The 18,390-nt window shown below is 39.8% G+C and overlaps 1 protein-coding gene across 9 annotated transcripts in view; it reads left to right on the forward strand.

Moving 5' to 3' along the window:
- Nucleotides 1-18,390, forward strand: part of CSNK1D (casein kinase 1 delta) — a 126,980-nt gene that overhangs the window by 50,861 nt on the left and 57,729 nt on the right. For all 9 annotated transcript variants that reach the window (XR_004540873.1, XM_033960918.1, XM_033960916.1 and 6 more), the window contains 2 exons: nt 2,423-2,593; nt 17,288-17,436. Coding sequence is in view for 8 of the 9 variants with exons in the window: in XM_033960918.1 (XP_033816809.1) it covers nt 2,423-2,593; nt 17,288-17,436 (320 nt within the window). In the remaining variant the exon portion in view is untranslated. The remainder of the gene's footprint in view (nt 1-2,422; nt 2,594-17,287; nt 17,437-18,390) is intronic.

Below are 18,390 nucleotides of genomic sequence, written 5' to 3' on the forward strand. Positions count from 1 at the left end.
ACTCAGCTCAGAAATCTGGATTCCCCAGCAGGTCGGCGGTTTATACGCATTGAGCATGGTTAATTGGACGCCAGCGCACTCATAAAGCTGCAGTTGCCAATTAAGCTGCTAGCTTTCACTCGAGGTGTGCAAAATAACAAAAAACATGGAAAATAACGCATAACACATAACGCAAGTTTCACCAAAATATAATTTTATTGCTTTTATTTTTCCATCATGAAACTCAAAAGACTAGTTGTGTTAGCGGGAGGTCGTTATAGTTGCCAAAACGCTGGCCTTCTGATAACGATCTCCGCCCGATACTTCGAAGCTCCCCAATGTATACCTTCAGTCCAGTGTGACATCATTGACCATGGGCCAATCCAAATAACAGAGGTGGTGCAAAGAAAATTCCTTTACATGTTTAAAAGTTTCAGAAATCATATTTGTTTTCTTTACATTCATTTCTGAATATACATTAACATTTAATTACATATCCAATATTCTTTTTGTCCTTTTCACAAAAGGTATATTAAGAGAACCTGCATTTGTTAAGTGCTGAGATATTCTCAGCCCTCCCTGTCAGCCTTAGAGAAAAAGGAGAAGGAGGGGCTGTTTCCCCCTCTCCCTGAGCTGACAGCTTCAAATTTCACTGATTCTCACACAGAAACCTTTCTAACTTAACCATTTCCAGATGCTGTGTTTAGGATTTTTCCTTAGTATTCTTTTTATAAACCATTTATATCACCACATATCACATTCAGGGGCCCCAAACATTCATAGTTTCATTCATACCATGTATTTCATTTATAGTTTCACACATTATATGTATCTCAGGTTGGGATACGTAATCTAATATACTTTTCCTAACCAGCCTAAGGCACATCTGGTATCAATTAGAACCACGAGGCTAGAAGCGGGAAACTAAACAAAAGGGACACAGGCTGAACACATAATGGAGTAAAACCAAGCAGAAAGACAGAGAACCCAAAATGGAGTCCATGTATATCCTGATTTCCTCTATGATCTAGCTTAATAGTAAAGTACATAAAAAGAATATTATTATGCTTTTCCTTAATATTAATCTGTAGTGAGTTTTTCTGGCCTTGGCTACATCCATATATTTTTCGTACGCTTCTATTGGGTGTGGCCTTAACTAACACATATGCTTGTATCTAACTAGAGTTACCCAGAATCATATAAAAAGCAAGCGCTTTTGTAGAAAAATTCCACAAAATACTGCACTATCATGTCCTGACGTCCATTTCATTACCGTACCATAGACATCACCCCCTACTGGCCATGAGCCACTACTGCTCAGCATCTGGGGCCCCTTCTGGAATTCCTTTTCCCCAATTGCGCGGAATCGCCTTTTGAACTTTTAAAATGCTGTTGGAGTCCTGCAGTGTATTTCATGGTTATGTTATTTTCATTGCCCTCTTTTTTTCTCTCTTTGTTCCGTACTTTCTTTAGCTCACTTGCTGTTGCTTGGCCTTGGGTGGGTGGGTGTTTGGTTGGGTGGGTTGGCAGGGTGGGTTTGGTGGTTGAAATTGAAACTTTGAGCTTGCTTGTTGTTGTTTTTGCTGTTCCTTTCTTGTATTGCTGGTTCTTGTCTTGGCTATTTTTTGTATTGGCTTTCTTTGCTCAATAAAAATGATTTAAACATAACTCTTAAATTTAATTTTTTGTTGGTTTTGCAGTTTTATAATTTCAGTTCCAGGATGCCATTTCAATATCAAGCCTCTGAAGCCTGATAGGCAGTTTGCTTACACCTAGGTCTCTACCAAGCAAAGCATATCTTTTCACCTTGCCTTAACCTATACCCAGTAAAGGGTTTCTCCTCATTCTCTTTGACTGTTCTTCAGAAGCACAAGGTGTTGTAAATTCTGTTACATTCTCTCTTTTCTCTCAGTTGCTGCACTCTCGCAAGCATTGCTTATAAACTTTCAGATTACAAATATTCTAGTCTTGGAAATGGGCTGGTAAATACACCATTTGGGCCTTTCAGCAGGTATGAGTTCCAAATGTTTACAGCAATGTATCGCAAACTGTATGCCACTGCAAAGTAGTGTTCTGCAGCGAGATCCCGGGTGTTCCGTGAGAGGCATATTGTGTAGGCGAGTCAGCTGGTGCCTCTCCTGCTCTCCGCACCTCCCCACTGGTGTAGTAATTTCTGGGTTAACAAGCTCACACCAGCTGGAGGGCCTTTGCAGATGTGCAGATCTTGATATGATGAAGTCATTGCGTCAATGTCTGCACATGCATGGAGACCTTCCAGCTGCGGCCCGAGTTTTGTGTGCCGCGGCTTGGTAAAATTTGCGAGACACTGGTTTACAAAATGGTTACTAGAAAAGTATGGTCTACAGAAAATGACAAAAATGCAGAACCGAATTATATGTGCTGCTATTTTTCTGTGTCATAAAGTGACTGCTTTACCTTTCAGAGCAATCTCGCAGGGATGACTTGGAGTCCTTGGGTTACGTGTTGATGTACTTCAATCTGGGTTCCCTTCCATGGCAAGGATTAAAGGCAGCGACAAAGAGGCAGAAATATGAACGTATCAGTGAAAAAAAGATGTCAACACCCATTGAGGTTCTGTGCAAAGGATACCCCTGTAAGCACTATTGCCTTTTCTTGCCATTATATTCTAGATGTCTGGTTTTGTTTTGTTTTTATTGAACTGCATTGCAATTAAGTATGTTGTTTTTCAACTGTAGCCCCTTGTAACTCTGCACTTAGTCACAAGGAACTGCAGTGGGGTGGGGAGAGTAAATAAATATCACCTTTAATCAGGATTAAAAATGTTTAATTGAAATGCAGTCCTAAAAAAAAAATTAATTAAAAAGTAATGAAAAGAGAGAAAATACTTATTGAAAAATTACAAATTAAAGAATCTAAAACAGCATATTAAATAGCTATAAATAGCCTTACTGTTTTCACAGCCTACTTTACTACTACTATTACTACTTATCACTAAATAAAAATAAAAAAAATAAAAGTTATTATTATTATATAGTGCTGAAAGGTGTACGCAGCGCTATACATTTTGACATGTATAGACATTCTTGCTTGGAAGAGCTTACAATCTAACTTGGACAGACAAACATGACATATAGGGTTGGGGATGCAGAATCCAAGGTGAGAGTAGTTAGGAGTCGAAAGCACTCGCAAAGAGGTGGGCTTTTAACTGGGCCTTGAACACTGACAGACGGAGCCCGCAGCAAGGCAGAAGGGACAGAGTCTAGGATTGGCAGTTGAAGAGAAGGGCACAGATAGGAGGGACTTAGCTGAGTGGGGATCATAGGAGGAGATAAGTGAAAAGAGAGTGAGGGGCAGCCAAGTGTGTGCATTTGTAGGTCAGTAAGAGAAGTTTGAATTTTAATCTGAAATGGATGAGAAGCCAATTAAATGATTTTTGTTGAGGGGTAACATGAGTAAAGCGGCTCTCCAGGTACATGAGTCGTGCAACCGAATTCTGGATGGATTAGCGGGGAGTGAAATGGCTAAGCAGAAGGCCTCAGAGTAGCGTGTTGCAGTAGTCTACTTTAGAAAAGTAAGCCTATTTTTTTATAGTTCTAATTTTTACTGGATTTTAAAGGTCTCCTGCTAGGTACTCTTGCAACTGATACAGTATTAATACATTTTAATTCTTGTGCTGCTTTCATCAATGTTATCAGTATGATACTTAATGAGGAATGGGTACACCTGCTTGCTATCTAGAAATAAAGGGGACCAACATAAGAATTGCTACTGTATACAGGGATAGACCGAATATCTTCAAGTCCAGTATCCTGTTTCCAGCAGTGGCCAACCCAGGTTATAAGTATCTGGCAAGATCCCAAGGAGTAAAACAGATTTTAAGTTGCTTATTCTAGGAACAAGCAGTGGATTTCCTCAAACCATCTTTTTTAAAAAATTATTTATATATTGTTTAATATTTGGCTGTACACTTGTGAATTATAAAATGAATAAAGAAATAAATAATAAATAAATAAAAATAAAAATTATTTATTAAATTTTCAATATTATCATCAAGTAAATACTTGAATAGAAAGAAATATATAGTAGTATCTGTAAGATTTGAAACGCCAGGTCCCAGGTTCAATTCCCTCACCGAAGATTCACCAGGAATAGAATCAAATGAGAAGCACAGCCAGAGATGATTGCATAAAGAATATATTATAGAAATAGGCATACAGAAAAGTAGGATTCATAAAAGTTACAATTACATTCATAAAAGTTACAATTACAGAGACTGCTTCTATGTTCTTGTGAATGAGAGAGAACACACAAAGAAAGAGAGAGAGAGAAATAGGGTTATAGGGGGTGGGGAGGGTGATGTCCCAAGCTTCAGGTAGAGAGCAAGACGAACAAGAAAAGGGGAGTGATGTTGCGAGGGGGCTTTTATAGTTTGGAAACTTATTCTAAATACAGAATCTATTGAGCTTCAATAGAACTTAAACATAGTAAACTTGTGCTAGACAGAAGAATAGGCTGAAGTCAAATGTAATTTCCAGTATGCCTCTGACAATAGTTTCTGATTAATCTTAGTTATCTGTGCACCTGGACCCATTGTATATCCTAAGCTGTCCATCCTAAGCATCAGACATTAACACATCTTCTTAGCACCTCTTCGCCCCTCTTAGCTGCAAGTTGGTTTGTAATCATGATTTAATCAGGGCTATTTGAAACTGTCTTTAGGATTATATGAAACCGTCTGCCTGGATGCTTTCTGTGAATAAGCACTCAGGGTCTATCTGCATCTACATTCCAGAGTCAGATTGATATAATTTCCCATAGGCCTTTGCTGACATTAGTTATGCCAACTGAAAATGCTGATTGCTAGCAATAGCTATGCTGACAGTATCATTACATCAAACTTAGATTATTACTAACATATTTAAGAAGTCCACAATATTTGGATCCAAGATTTCAAAAAGTGGACAAAAAAAAAAAAGAAAAATGTAATAAGGAACCTTTTACTAGAGCTGATTTTACTGTTATTTTATTACCAATTTTAAGTTTAACTGTTTTAGTATTACTGTTTTTTACCTTGCTTTTATTATTTCTTCCAACAGTTCTCTGCAAGGCTCCTCTGCTGCCGCATAGCGGCGGCACGTCCCGGACTCCACCCCCTTACACCGTTCTCTCCAAGGCTTCTCTCGTTAAAAGGCATTATCTATATTGAAAAATTAGGAAAATCTCTTTACTTTAAAATTACTGAGCTTTGGAATAACTTTCCTGTCCAGCAGCGTAATTTGGGCTCTTTCCAATTATTTCAAAAACATCTGAAAACGTCCTGGACTCCGCCCCCTTACACCGGTACATGCCATTTAAATTTTGGCTCTTTGCGGCGCAAACCAAAGGCGTGTGCCAAAGGAGCATGTCATGCTCCTTAATGCGCTCCTATGTGCGCTACTATTGTGCGCTTGGAAAAACCTAGCTACTTTAACATGTAAGTTTTTAGAACGCCTTTGTTTATCCAAGTTATCACTTCTTTGCTCATTTTTATTTCTGTTTCTAAGCAGTCGACCAATTCATGTTCTTCAGAAACATGCCACAATTTCTATTTCTATCTACCACATTCCCATTATGGATAATTCCTCCTTTTCCATTCCAGTTATTTGGGGACACCGGCCAAAAAAATTAGATAATAACATTGTTTCTTTACGCTGTCCTGAATATTTAGATATTCCACTACTCTCTCATCGGATAGCCTCTCCTACATTAATTTCATCTTCCCCAGATTTAAAGGCCACTCAATTTAATATAGGTTTAATTAACATCCGTTCCATTAAAACTAAATATCACTTACTTAAGGATCTTATTATTCAACGCTCTTTTGATGTTTTATGTTTAACTGAAACTTGGCTTACTGAAGGCGAAGAAGCCTACCTCTCTTATGCTTGCCCCCCTGGATTCTCATTCCTCTTTAACCATCGACGCCATAAACGAGGAGGAGGACTAGCAACTATCTTTCGTGATTCCCTACTGATAGGTATCGACAACTCCCCAGCAAATTCTTCCATTGAATTCTTACAATTTTCTCTTCAAACTAGACCTAGAACAGATGTACTTCTACTTTACTTACCGCCTCCCATTAACTCCCAAAATTTTACTCAATTGCAATCTCTTCTTTTTGACTTTGGTTCCTCCACTTTAAACCTATTGATTCTGGATGACTTCAATATACATTTTGATGATCCCAATAATAATTATACTAAAGCAATCTTACCTCACATTAACCATTTAGATTTATATCCCTTACTAACAATGCCAACCCATCAAGCAGGCCATACAATAGATATGGCCCTAACATCTACCTCAACAATTACCAACTACTTTGTAAATTACTGTTTACCTGTCCCTTGGTCAGACCACTTTCTAATTTCTATAACACATTCTGTTTCTCATAGTTTACCTCATGTAGTGCATCAGACGATCAAATCTAGGGACTTTAATAACCTTTCTTTAGATTTAATTCGCTCAACTTTTGAATTGGATTTTTCTGACTCTAAAACTACTCCTTTGGATGATTTGCTAACTCAATGGAACATATCTACAAACTCATTATTAGATGAACTTGCACCATTGAAATCTAAATTCATTTCTGCACGAAAAATTTTGAATCCATGGTTTACAGCTGAACTTGCTCTTATTAAAAAGCAACTTAGATCGTTAGAACGCAAGTGGAGAAAAGAAAAACACAGGCCAATACCCAATTATTCAAAGAGCATTCTAGATTTTACAAATCAAAAATAAATCAAGCAAAAACGAAATTTTACTCAGGCAAAATCTTGAAAGCCAAAAACTCCTCAGCACTCTATGCTATACTAAACTCAATAACATCTTCAAATAAGCGGCAAATTCAAACTACCAACTCCTTACCCACTGCCCAGGTACTTGCAGACTACTTTATTGATAAAGTTAACAAGATCAGAAAAACTTTTACAGCAAGTCATCATGCAATAGCTGATCATGAACAAACTGTTTCGGATTCATTATACTCAAAATGTTCACAATTTAATATATCAAATCTTAAAGAGATTGAGTCCATCGTTAAGTCTATTAATATTAAGGGTTCTAAAGCAGATTTAATTCCTCCTTTTATCTTTAAACGTTACTTTGAGATTTTTGGTCCTTTTATCCTTACGTTAGTTAATGAAAGCCTACGTCAAAACATCATGCTGAAGGCCTGGAAGAAATCAATCATCCGACCTATTATTAAAGACCAAAAAATTAGTCCTGAGGATCCATCTAATTACAGACCAATAGCAAATATTCCTTTCCTAGTAAAATTGAAAGAGAAGGTAGTCTTTAATCAAATTTCGGAATTTATTGAAAAAACCCAACGTTTTATATCCGAATCAAACCGGTTTTAGACAGCACCATTGTACAGAACACTCATTGATCGGTATGTCCACCTCTATACAATACTTTCTGGATCATCATCAATCGGTTCTGTTAATTTCTATTGACCTTTCTGCAGCCTTTGATACGATCGATCACCGGCTTTTGTTAGACAGACTTCAATCTATTGGTATTACAGACCAAGTTTTTTCTTGGTTTGTATCATATTTTACAGATTGTACCTCTACCGTTTTCTTTAACGATTCGATCTCTAAAAGTTCACTGACTACGTATGGTATTCCTCAAGGGTCTATCCTTTCCCCACTTTTATGTAATATTTTTCTTGCCCCATTGATGACTTTGTGCCAATCTGTTGGTTTTCACGTATTTGCCTATGCTGATGACATTCAGCTCTTACATCCTTTAGATGCTAATAATTCTTTGGACATCATAGCAGTTAATAAGAAGCTTGACCAAGTTCATCAATGGCTGGATACTAATAGATTAGTGCTTAACATTAATAAAACAAATGTGATGCTTTTTCCATGGAAAGATAGTTCTAAACTCATTTTTCCTATTTCCATAAAAATGTCCCCCTACAATCAGTTAACAACATAAAAATTTTAGGGGTTATTTTCAATTATAAACTAACTTTCCATGATCACATTAGTAGTATTATTAAAGCAACCTTTTACAGGCTTCGTCAAATCCGTTCACTTTCACAATTTCTTTGCTCAAAATCTCTTAACATTCTCATTCACTCCTTGGTGATTTCCAAAATTGATTATTGCAACACCCTTTTTAAGGGAATTGCTCAGAGTGAAATAAAACGTCTACAAATTATCCAAAATGCTTCCATTAAACTTATATAAAAAACTAGGAAATTTGATCATGTAACTCCCCTTCTTAGGAAGGTGCATTGGCTTCCCGTATCTCACCCGGATAACATATAAATTATGTCTACTTACTTTCAAATCCCTACTTTATAAAACCCCAGCATTTATTTATAAATTATTAATCCCTTATACTTCCAATAGAACATTGAGATCTAATGAACAGCTTTTATTGACGATTCCTTCTGTTAAGGTTATTAATACGAGACGGCAATTTATTTTTTCTGTTACAGCACCTCAAATTTGGAATTCTCTTCCTATTTATTTAAGGGAAGAGTGTAATCTGGAGAAATTTAAGAGTAATTTAAAAACTTTTCTTTTTAAAGATGCCTTTGATAACTAATTAGCCAGTTTTCTGGCTAATTTTATTTCTGTTGTATAATATTATGGAAATTTTCTGTTTCCCCTGCCTTATGTATTTTCCTCGATTGTTCTGCTTTCTTTTAAATATTTTGTAGTTCACTTCCCTTTCCTTCCTTGTGTTCATAGGTTTGTTAAGTTTGTTAATAGTCCTGTTGGACTTAATTATTGTTAAGTATTGTATTGTTCCCCAAATATTGTAATTTTATTATGTTCATCGCTTAAACTTGAAACTTGTCTCAAGATCAAAAGAATGGAAATCACTTTAATTTCAGAGAGTTAAGGGAAGCATCTTAAGTTCCCTCAATATGCTAGAAATGCTGTAAGGTGGGAAGGTTAAAAAAAAAAACATATTTCAATTATTGGTTTTTCACAATACGTTTACAAGAATATCGCAGGAAAAAGGTTCCGCCAATCTGTGTTACACCAGATTTCAAAAGTAGAAACTGTCGCCTCCTCTTTGGACGTCGTGTACCTGGACTTCAGTAAAGCTTTTGACAGTGTCCCACACCACAGGCTGCTAAGCAAGATGGAATCGATGGGGTTAGGAGAGACACTAACTGCATGGGTCAATGATTGGCTGAGTGGCAGACTTCAGAGGGTGGTGGTTAATGGTATCCTCTCTAAAACATCGGAGGTGACCAGTGGAGTGACGCAGGGCTCGGTCCTGGGTCCACTCCTTTTCAACATATTCATAGGGGATCTGACTCAAGGAATGCAGTTTACAGAATTATATGGCGCAGGACCTGCTTACATTGGAAAGTTGGTCCTCAACCTGGCAGCTAGGCTTCAATGCTAAGAAATGTAAGGTCATGCACCTCGGAAGTGGAAATCCATGCAGCACGTACTTCTTGAACGGAGAAACTTTAACTAGGACTTCAGCAGAACGAGATTTAGGAGTAATCATCAGTGCAGACATGAAAACTGCCAATCAAGTGGAGAAGGCTTCATCTAAGGCAAGGCAGATATTGGGTTGTATCAATAGAAGTTTCGTCAGCCGAAAGCCTGAAGTCATAATGCCGTTGTACAGGGCCATGGTGAGACCTCATCTGGAGTACTGCGTGCAATTCTGGAGGCCACATTACAGTAAAGATGTGCGCAGAATTGAATCGGTTCAGCGGACGGCCACCAGGATGATCTCGGGGCTCAAGGGTCTCTCGTACGAAGAAAGCCTGAACAAATTGCAGCTCTACACTCTCGAGGAACGTAGGGAGAGGGGAGACATGCTCAAAACATTTAAGTACCTCACGGGACGTGTCGAAGTGGAAGATGATATTTTCTTTCTCAAGGGACCCTCGGCCTCAAGAGGGCACCCGCTCAAACTCAGGGGCGGAAAATTTCATGGCGACACCAGAAAGTATTTCTTCACAGAGAGAGTGGTTGATCATTGGAACAAGCTTCCAGTGCAGGTGATCGAGGCAGACGGCGTGCTAGACTTTAAGAATAAATGGGATACTCATGTGGGATCCCAACGAGGGTCAAGATAAGGAAATTGGGTCATTAGGGCATAGACAGGGGGTGGGTAAGCAGAGTGGGCAGATTTGATGGGCTGTAGCCCTTTTCTGCCGTCATCTTCTATGTTTCTATGTTTCCTCTTTTATGTATCCCTAAACTAAACTAAACCTTAAGCTTATATACCGCATCTTCTCTATAAGGATAGAGCTTGGCATAGTTTACAAGAGTTTTGAAGAAAGGAAAATGTAATAAGAATTAGTGATTCTATAGAGAGCAGCAGAATTTACATTTTTGAAAATAGCCACGTTTTCAGATGTGTTTGAAATAATTGGAAAGAGCCCAAATTACGTGCTGGACAGGAAAGTTATTCCAAAGCTCAGTAATTTTAAAGTAAAGAGATTTCCCTAATTTTCCAATATAGATAATGCCTTTTAACGAGGGGAAAGATAATTTAAGCTTTTGGATAGATCTGGTAATATCAGGTCTCACAGAATTCCAGGATAGAGGAATTAAAGGGGGAAGAGTGCCATGTAAGATATTAAATGTTAGGCAGGCACATTTAATGTAAACCCTAGAGATTACTGGGAGCCTGTTAAGTTTTAACAAAAGCGGGGAAACATGATCATATTTGCATTTTGCAAAGATCAACCTAGCTGCAGTATTCTGGATCTGTTGAAGTTTTTTAAGACTTTTAGGTTAGACTTAGACCGAATTACAATAATCCAACCTCGAAAAAATGATTGATTGTACAAGGACTGCAAAATGTTGTTGGTGGAAGCAGGATCTCATTTTCCTCAACATATGGAGACTAAAGAAGCATTTTTTTTAACCAGAGAATTAAGATGGTCATTGCATGAAAGTATTGAGTCTATAATGACACCCAAAACTTTACTTGAGAATTCAATCCGCAGTGAAGATCCAGATGGCAATGAAATGGACGAAGGTAGTTGATCTAGTTTAGGGCCAAGCCACAGTAGTTTGGTTTTGGACTAATTCAGCTTCATTTGCACAGTAAAGGCCCAAGATTGAAGTTTCATTATGCACCTAATATAATAAAGCCCTAAGCACGCATGCGCACTCCCACTTGCGTGCTCCCGTTTTCCGTGCGCTGTAGGGCACCGCAGGTAGGAGTGCACATGCGCGAGAATCCCCCCAAGGGGATGTCGGCTGCAGTGGCTGTCGGCGGCTGTAGGCCGCAGCGGCGGATGTTGACGGTTGCAGGCCGCAGTGGCGGCTGTCGGCAGCTGTCGGCGGCTGTGGAGTATTCCCAACTTTCACCCGTTTGCAGCCACCCTTGGCGGAAGATGGCTGAAGCCTGGCTGCAGGAGGAGGATGCTCCATGGTTTATGGCCCCACGGAGAAATATGTCAAACAGACTTTGGCCGATAGCAACTGGAAAATTAGTCTATTAAAAGTGAATTAGCCATTTAACAGTTCTTCAGTTGAAAGACTTAATTAATGGCTTGAGCAAGCACATAGAGAAATATTTGCTGTGAAACTTATGAAGGAATCGAAGCCAGAAAGTATTCAATATACTTCACATACATCGCCATCTCACAAAAGTGCAATATTTTCAAAGGAGAGGTTGGGTTTATTATTATTTTTATTTTTATTTTTTTAATCTTTATTCATTTTATTTTCAACATCAAGTGTACAAAAATTTCAACAATAAAATATCACATCACTTGAAATATTTCAATAATAATTAAAATGAGATTTATCCCTCCACATCCCCTCCCCATTCATCCAATAATCCAAATATTAAACATATAATAATAATATCCAATTTTTAATATTAAAGTATCATAACCCACCCTCCTCCCCTTTCTTTCATTAATATCCCATAAGGAAAAGAAACAAATAATCATTAATCATTACAATAACTTATTAATGGCCTCCACACATCCTTAAATTGATCAAAATAACCATTTTGTATTGCAAGTACTCTCTCCATTTTATATAAATGGCACACCGAGTTCCATCAGAAACTATAATTTAATCTAGAACAATTCTTCCAATTATACGTTATCTGTTGGACAGCCACTCCCGTAAGGATCAACAAAAGCTTATTTTTAGCAGCAGAAATTTGACTCTTAGCCCTCATACTCATTCCAAATAAAATCGTATCATAAGATAGTGCCACATGATTTTCCATCAGAAGATTAACTTGGTCCCAAATTGAATACCAAAAGGCCTTAATAAATGGACAATGAAATAATAGATGATCCAAAGTTCCAACTTCAATATGACAATGCCAACATCTATTAGACCTAGAGCAATCCAATTTTTGTAAACGAACAGGGGTTCAGAATGCTCTATGTAACAAGAAAAACCATGTTTGCCTCATTGATTCTGATATTGTACATTTCATTCTCCAAGACCAAATATGTGGCCATTGAGACGCATTAACCTGATGCCCAATCTCAATGCTCCAAATATCCCTAAGACGAATTTTGGGTTTTTTACTCATTTAATTAGATAAAATTTTATACCACTGTACGGCCTGGTGACCCAGAAATTCTGCCTGAAAACAGGAATTCTAAACTAAATTGATTATTTAGAGATTTCCATTCATGGAACCCTACCTGAATAGCCTGCTTCAATTGCAACCATTTATAACTTTATTTTTTATCAAGACCATATTTATGTTGCAGTTGTGAAAAATCAAGCAGCTTACCATTGGCAATAACATCATTTAAAGAACGTTGGGTTTATTATTAATATCTCTTTGTTGACATTGTAGGCCAGGGAGGAGCTGCGAGAGCTCCGCAGAGGCAGGAGGTGAGGAGAGAGAGACAGAGACAGATGGATGAGAAGGACAGAGGGGAGGGGGACCAGGAGAGATGGTAGGGGATAGGGAGAGATAGACTTCAGGGAGTGTGGAGGGGGCAGGAGAGAGAGATGGTCTTGGGGAAGGACAGAGGGGGACAGGAAAGGGAAAGATGGCAAAAGAGGTGAAACAATCAGAGAGAGATGGTAGAGGGAGTGAAAGGGGGAAAGGGAGAGATGGAAATGGTAGGACCACTGTTACTTTGGGGTACTGAGGGAGGAAAGGTTGGTACGTCAGGACTGCTGCTGCTGCCTCGGGCAAGTAAAGACCCTGTCAGGAGGGCCAAAAGGGTACAAAGGAAGTGGTGAAAGGTGAGGTGGTGGGACTGGGATCAGTGGGAGGTAGGGTCCGGGCATGATAGAGGCGGGGCATGGGTGGGATCAGAGTCAGGGTCAGGGTATAGGTGGGGTTATTCTAGCACCCGTTACTGTAACGAATGTAACGGGCTAAAACACTAGTGCTATTATATTCTCAGTGAGGTCTGTGAGATTCAAATCTACCTCAAGAAGGACAAAGATGTCGTCTGCATATGTATATAATGTTTCAAAGAGAGATAGATGGAAAAGTTTTAAAGTAAAACCCACAAGGTAAACTTTGTCAATTCAATCTTATAAATGGATATCCCACTCTGACAAATTATACTAGACACTGTGGTATACAGGCCTATCGCATAAATCACAACTTTAAACAAAACGAGCCTCAGAGCAAGAGGCACTGTGATTAACGCCAGAGCCCCTGTATTATTCAGCTACTCAGCTGACCTGCTTCAATCATTGGGTCCTCTTACAGCCGGCGGCAACCACGGAAAAAACTCCACCAGGAGAAAAAAAACGTAATGCAACCGGTTGTAGAGTATTACCTAGCTTAAAGCTCTATAAAACCCAGTGTCTAGAAGTGTGGTAATACAAAAAACATAAACATCACAAACGCACACACAAACAAGCCAAGTACTTAGCTGCACAATATAGGGACATCCTTCCAGAGAAAAAAACTTGATGTAAATTTCACAACCAACAGACCATTTGTAATGTTCTCACGGGGCTGTGCTTTCAATCTTCAGTGCTCTCCACTCCTGATCACAGTTCCCAAGAGAACACCTACATCTAGATGCACTTGAACACGTCCTATTTGCAATATTCCATAGTCCCAAAGTTCTTATGCAGCTTCCATCAGCACTCCCGGCCAGTGGCAGAAAATCCAAATCCAAGTCCCGGGGTAGGGGTGAGAAGTTGCAGTCTCAGGTTCGTCTACTTCTCCAGGTTCTGAGACCAAGATTTTAGGACAGGTTCTGGACTCCATGGTGGCAGCTCTGGAAGTGGTGCCTTGTTTTTGCTTTCATATGAATCCGCTGCAGCAGTCTCTCCTATCCAGGTGGTTGCTGATGTGTCAGGATTACACTCGTCAACTAAGATAGACACCTCAAGCTTATCGCAGCATGAATTGGTGGCTAAGTGATGCCAATCTGTTCAGAAGAATGCCTTGTGTCCTTGGACTGGCTGGTAGTCACCATGAATGCCAGTCTGATGTGATGGGGGGGCTCAGTGCCTTCAAGGCACTTGGACTCTGGAGAAGGCTCAATGGTCTTTCAATCTTCTGGAGTTGAGGGTGATCAGACTAGCTCTGTTGGCGTTTTGGATGCTGATACAGGGCAGGCAACCAGGGTTCTGTCAGACAGTGTCACGGCGGTCGTGTATATCAACAGGCAAGGGGGCACGAAGAGCCCTCAGCTGATGCAGGAAGTGCAGATTCTTCTTCTTTGGTCCAAAACTTGTATTCTGCTTCTGTCAGCGGCTCACATTGCAGGAAAGGCTAACATTCAGGTGGACTTTCTCAGCAGAAATCTGCTAGATCCCAGAGAATGAGAACTCTCTTGGGAGGCTTTCAAGCTCATTGTTTAAAAGTGGGGTCTCCCAGAGGTAGATCTCATGGCCTTGGCTCAAAATGCCAAACTTCTTTGGTTCTTCAGCAGACACAAGGAACAGAATTCCGAGGGGGTAGAAGTGTTAGCTCTTCTGTAGCCTCTGCAATGGCTGCTGTACGTTTTTCCCCCATGGCCGATGATAGGCCAGGTGTTGCATCGTATTATGCGCTTCCCGGGGTCAGTAGTCTTGGTGGCTCCAGACTGGCCTCACCGTCCATGGTATGCAGATCTAATGGGGCTTTACAATTACAGTTAGATCATTTATATTCTGCTATTGCCAACAAATAGTTCATAACGGATTAACGGTGGGTGATCCTCTACAATTTTCAATGATGCCAGACTTACTCACACAGGGCCTTGTATGGTCAGAGGATCCCTCTCACTTTGGTCTTATATCCTGACTATTGAAAGGTTGCAGCTGAGGCGTAAGGGATATTCTGTGCTGGTTATTTCTACTCTTTACCAAGCAAAAAAGAGGTCTACGTCTATGGCTTATGTCAGGGTCTGGAGAGTTTTCGATTCATGGTGTGATCAACAGGATGTTTCTCCTTTTTAGAAGTGTGTGATTCAGTGGTTAGAGCTACAGCCTCAGCACCCTGAGGTTGTGGGTTCGAATCCTGTGCTGCTCCTTGTGACCCTGGGAAAGTCACTTAATCCCCATTGCCCCAGGTACATTAGATAGAGTGGGAGCCCACCGGGACAGTTAGGGAAAAATGCTTGAGTTCTTGAATAATTTGTAATCCACATAGAACTGTAGAATATGCAGAATTCCCTATTTTCACATTCTGTCTTTCTTGCAGGATGGCATGTCCAAGGGTCTGGTATATAATTCCCTTCGGGTTCATGTGGCAGCCATTGCTTGTTACAGAGGCCGCATGTCGCACTCTTCTTTGGCTTCTCTCCAGATCTGCAATAGAGTAAACACCCAGGATGGTGTGAATAACATGAAGAAAGGCCTGGCGAAGCTTGAAGAATGTTATGAAATTTTTGACAGCTAAAATTTAATGCTAAGAAATGCAAGGTCATGCATTTGGGCTGCAAAAACCCGAGAGAGTGGTACAGTTTAGGGGGTGGGCACAATGGACCACTGGTCTGACTCAGCAGCGGCAATTCTTATGGTACATCGCACAATTTAATGTTATAACAAAATATTAAATATGGGTACCTGTGATGTTATTTTGGATGTAACTGAATTCATCAATCCAGTTGATCATCGGGTTTACATATTAAAACATGTTGCCAGCTGTGATTCTGATTTTGTTGTTTGTTTTGTTTGCCCCTGCAGATTGTTTTACATTGGTCAAACAGCCAGGAAATTTCGCATTAGGGTCAACGAACATCATAGTGCCATAACACAAGGTGTGATGGAAACACCAATGGTCCAGCACGGTCTACAATTTTTTCATGGTTTTCAGGAGTTGAGATGTTTCATCATAGATCACATTGTTGCAGAGCAGCGTGGAGGGAACCGGAAGTTTATACCCCTGAGGCGGGAACAACAATGGATCTTTAGGTTACAGACAGTACAGCCATTACGACTGAATGTGTCCCTTGATTGGGTTTATTTTTACTAAAGAGATCGTGGATTTTCTTTTTTTGCATTTAATATTTTTGTTATAACTTTAAATTGTATATTCCTCAAAACACCAAAAATAGAAAGGATATATATCTCCCAAAGCAGATGCATCACAATCCTTAAAAAGTATTAAAGATATTTTTCTTGTCTACCTTTATTATCTGGGGATTTTTATTTTTCTGATTCGGCTAGTCCCAGTGTCTCTTCCAAGTCGGTCATCTCTTAAATTATTTTCCAGCTTTGTCTTTGTATGTCTTCTCTGTTCTATTGTCTTCCTCCTTTCCTTCTTACCCCCATGATGATGGTCATTTCTGTCCCCCAACCCTCTTCCCCATTATGACCATCATTTCTTTCCTCTACCCTGTACCTTGTAGTAACTGGCATTACTCTCCTCTACCCCCTTCCCTCAGCGACAACTAGATTTCTCTTCTTGAGGTATGTGCTGGGCCAGTGCGAAGGCTAGGAGCATGCACATATGCACAGGGGGTTGCACCAATCCAACACTATATCCTCAAGACAATATTAAAAAAAAGAGATTTGGTTGTCTTGGAGGGTGGAGGAGAGCAATGCTGGGGGGGCATTATTGAGGGACTCTTGATTTGGTTTGAAGACTTAAGAGCTCCTTTTATCAAATCGCAGTAGAGCCTCTTACTGCGGGCCAGCAAGGTAAATGCTTTGATGCTCATTCAATTTCTATGAGCATCGGAGCATTTACCTCGCTGGCCTGTGATAAAAATCTCTACCATGGTTTGATAAAAGCCAATGCAAATACTCTGGGGGTTTTGGGCCCTGAAGAAAGTAGGAGGGCTGATTTTTGGAGGTGGGAGTTTATTAGAAATAATACAGTATATTTTTGGAAGAAAAAAAAAAGTTACTGAGAATTATGTGCTACTTATTGAAATCACTTTTTTCTGTTTTTGCAGCGGAGTTTGCTACATATCTGAATTTCTGTCGTTCTTTACGTTTTGATGACAAACCAGACTATTCTTATCTAAGACAGCTATTCCGAAACCTTTTCCACAGACAGGGCTTCTCCTATGACTATGTGTTTGACTGGAATATGCTTAAATTTGTAAGTAGCCTATAGTAGATTGTATTACTTGCTTAAAAAATTAAGCAACACTCATTTGCCTTGGGGTGAAAATATCTTTTCCTAGCTACTGCCTGAAAACTGCAAAGAACTTAGAGACATTTCTCACTCAACAAGGGAAGGTAATGGATGTTCAAGATAAAGATGTTCTAATTTTCATTTATTTTAGTCTAGTTGATCGTGATTTATAAATAAATTTCTAGTTTAATAAGATCATCAGTCTTGAACCAGTGAGTTTATGCACCTTCACCTACGGAGTGTAAGTAGAGAGCCTCATTTGCATTTGTCCACCCCGCCTCCCTTCTCCCTCAGCTGTGCTGTACTGTACTCCTCAGTTATTTTCTTTACACGTGAGGTGGTAGGAGCTTGACTGTTCTGCTCGTGATTTTCTTTCTTTTTCGGGTTTTTATTATCCGATCAAGAGGCTTTTTAGTGCTGTAGAGGCTCCTGGTCTTGACTTTCAGGTCATAAGTCTGTAGTCAATGCATTGCAAGACGCCCACTTGGCCAGCCTGTACTAACAGTTTGGAAGCTCAGGGACCGATCTCCTTGGGAACAAGGCTCGCACCAGGTTCTGTCTACAGTGGGCTTGAGCAGAAGCTAAACAACTCTGTGGTGGATCTCCAGGATCAGGGCTGACTGCGTTTCTTTCCCCAGCACACATGGCAAGGGTCTGAGGTCTTGGTCCTGCTGGAGGGACTGAAAGGCAGTTGGAAGAAGCAAGCAGTCCGGTTTTCAGGCTTGCCTGAGGCAGGGGGTTCTCCTCTTCAGTTGGCAGCATCCAGCACAAGCATGGCACAATGAGTACAGGGCTGACAGCCCACAGAACAAAATTGGTGAGGTGGGGGGGGGAGTTTCTCCAAAAGTGCTTTTCAGGGGGAGTTCTGAGGCAAGAGTCAGGGGTATCCATTCCTAAAATCCTAAAATTGCTGTGTTT

The sequence above is a fragment of the Geotrypetes seraphini genome, chromosome 10 (assembly GCF_902459505.1).
Source record: "Geotrypetes seraphini chromosome 10, aGeoSer1.1, whole genome shotgun sequence".
NCBI classification, from domain to species: Eukaryota; Metazoa; Chordata; class Amphibia; order Gymnophiona; family Dermophiidae; genus Geotrypetes; species Geotrypetes seraphini.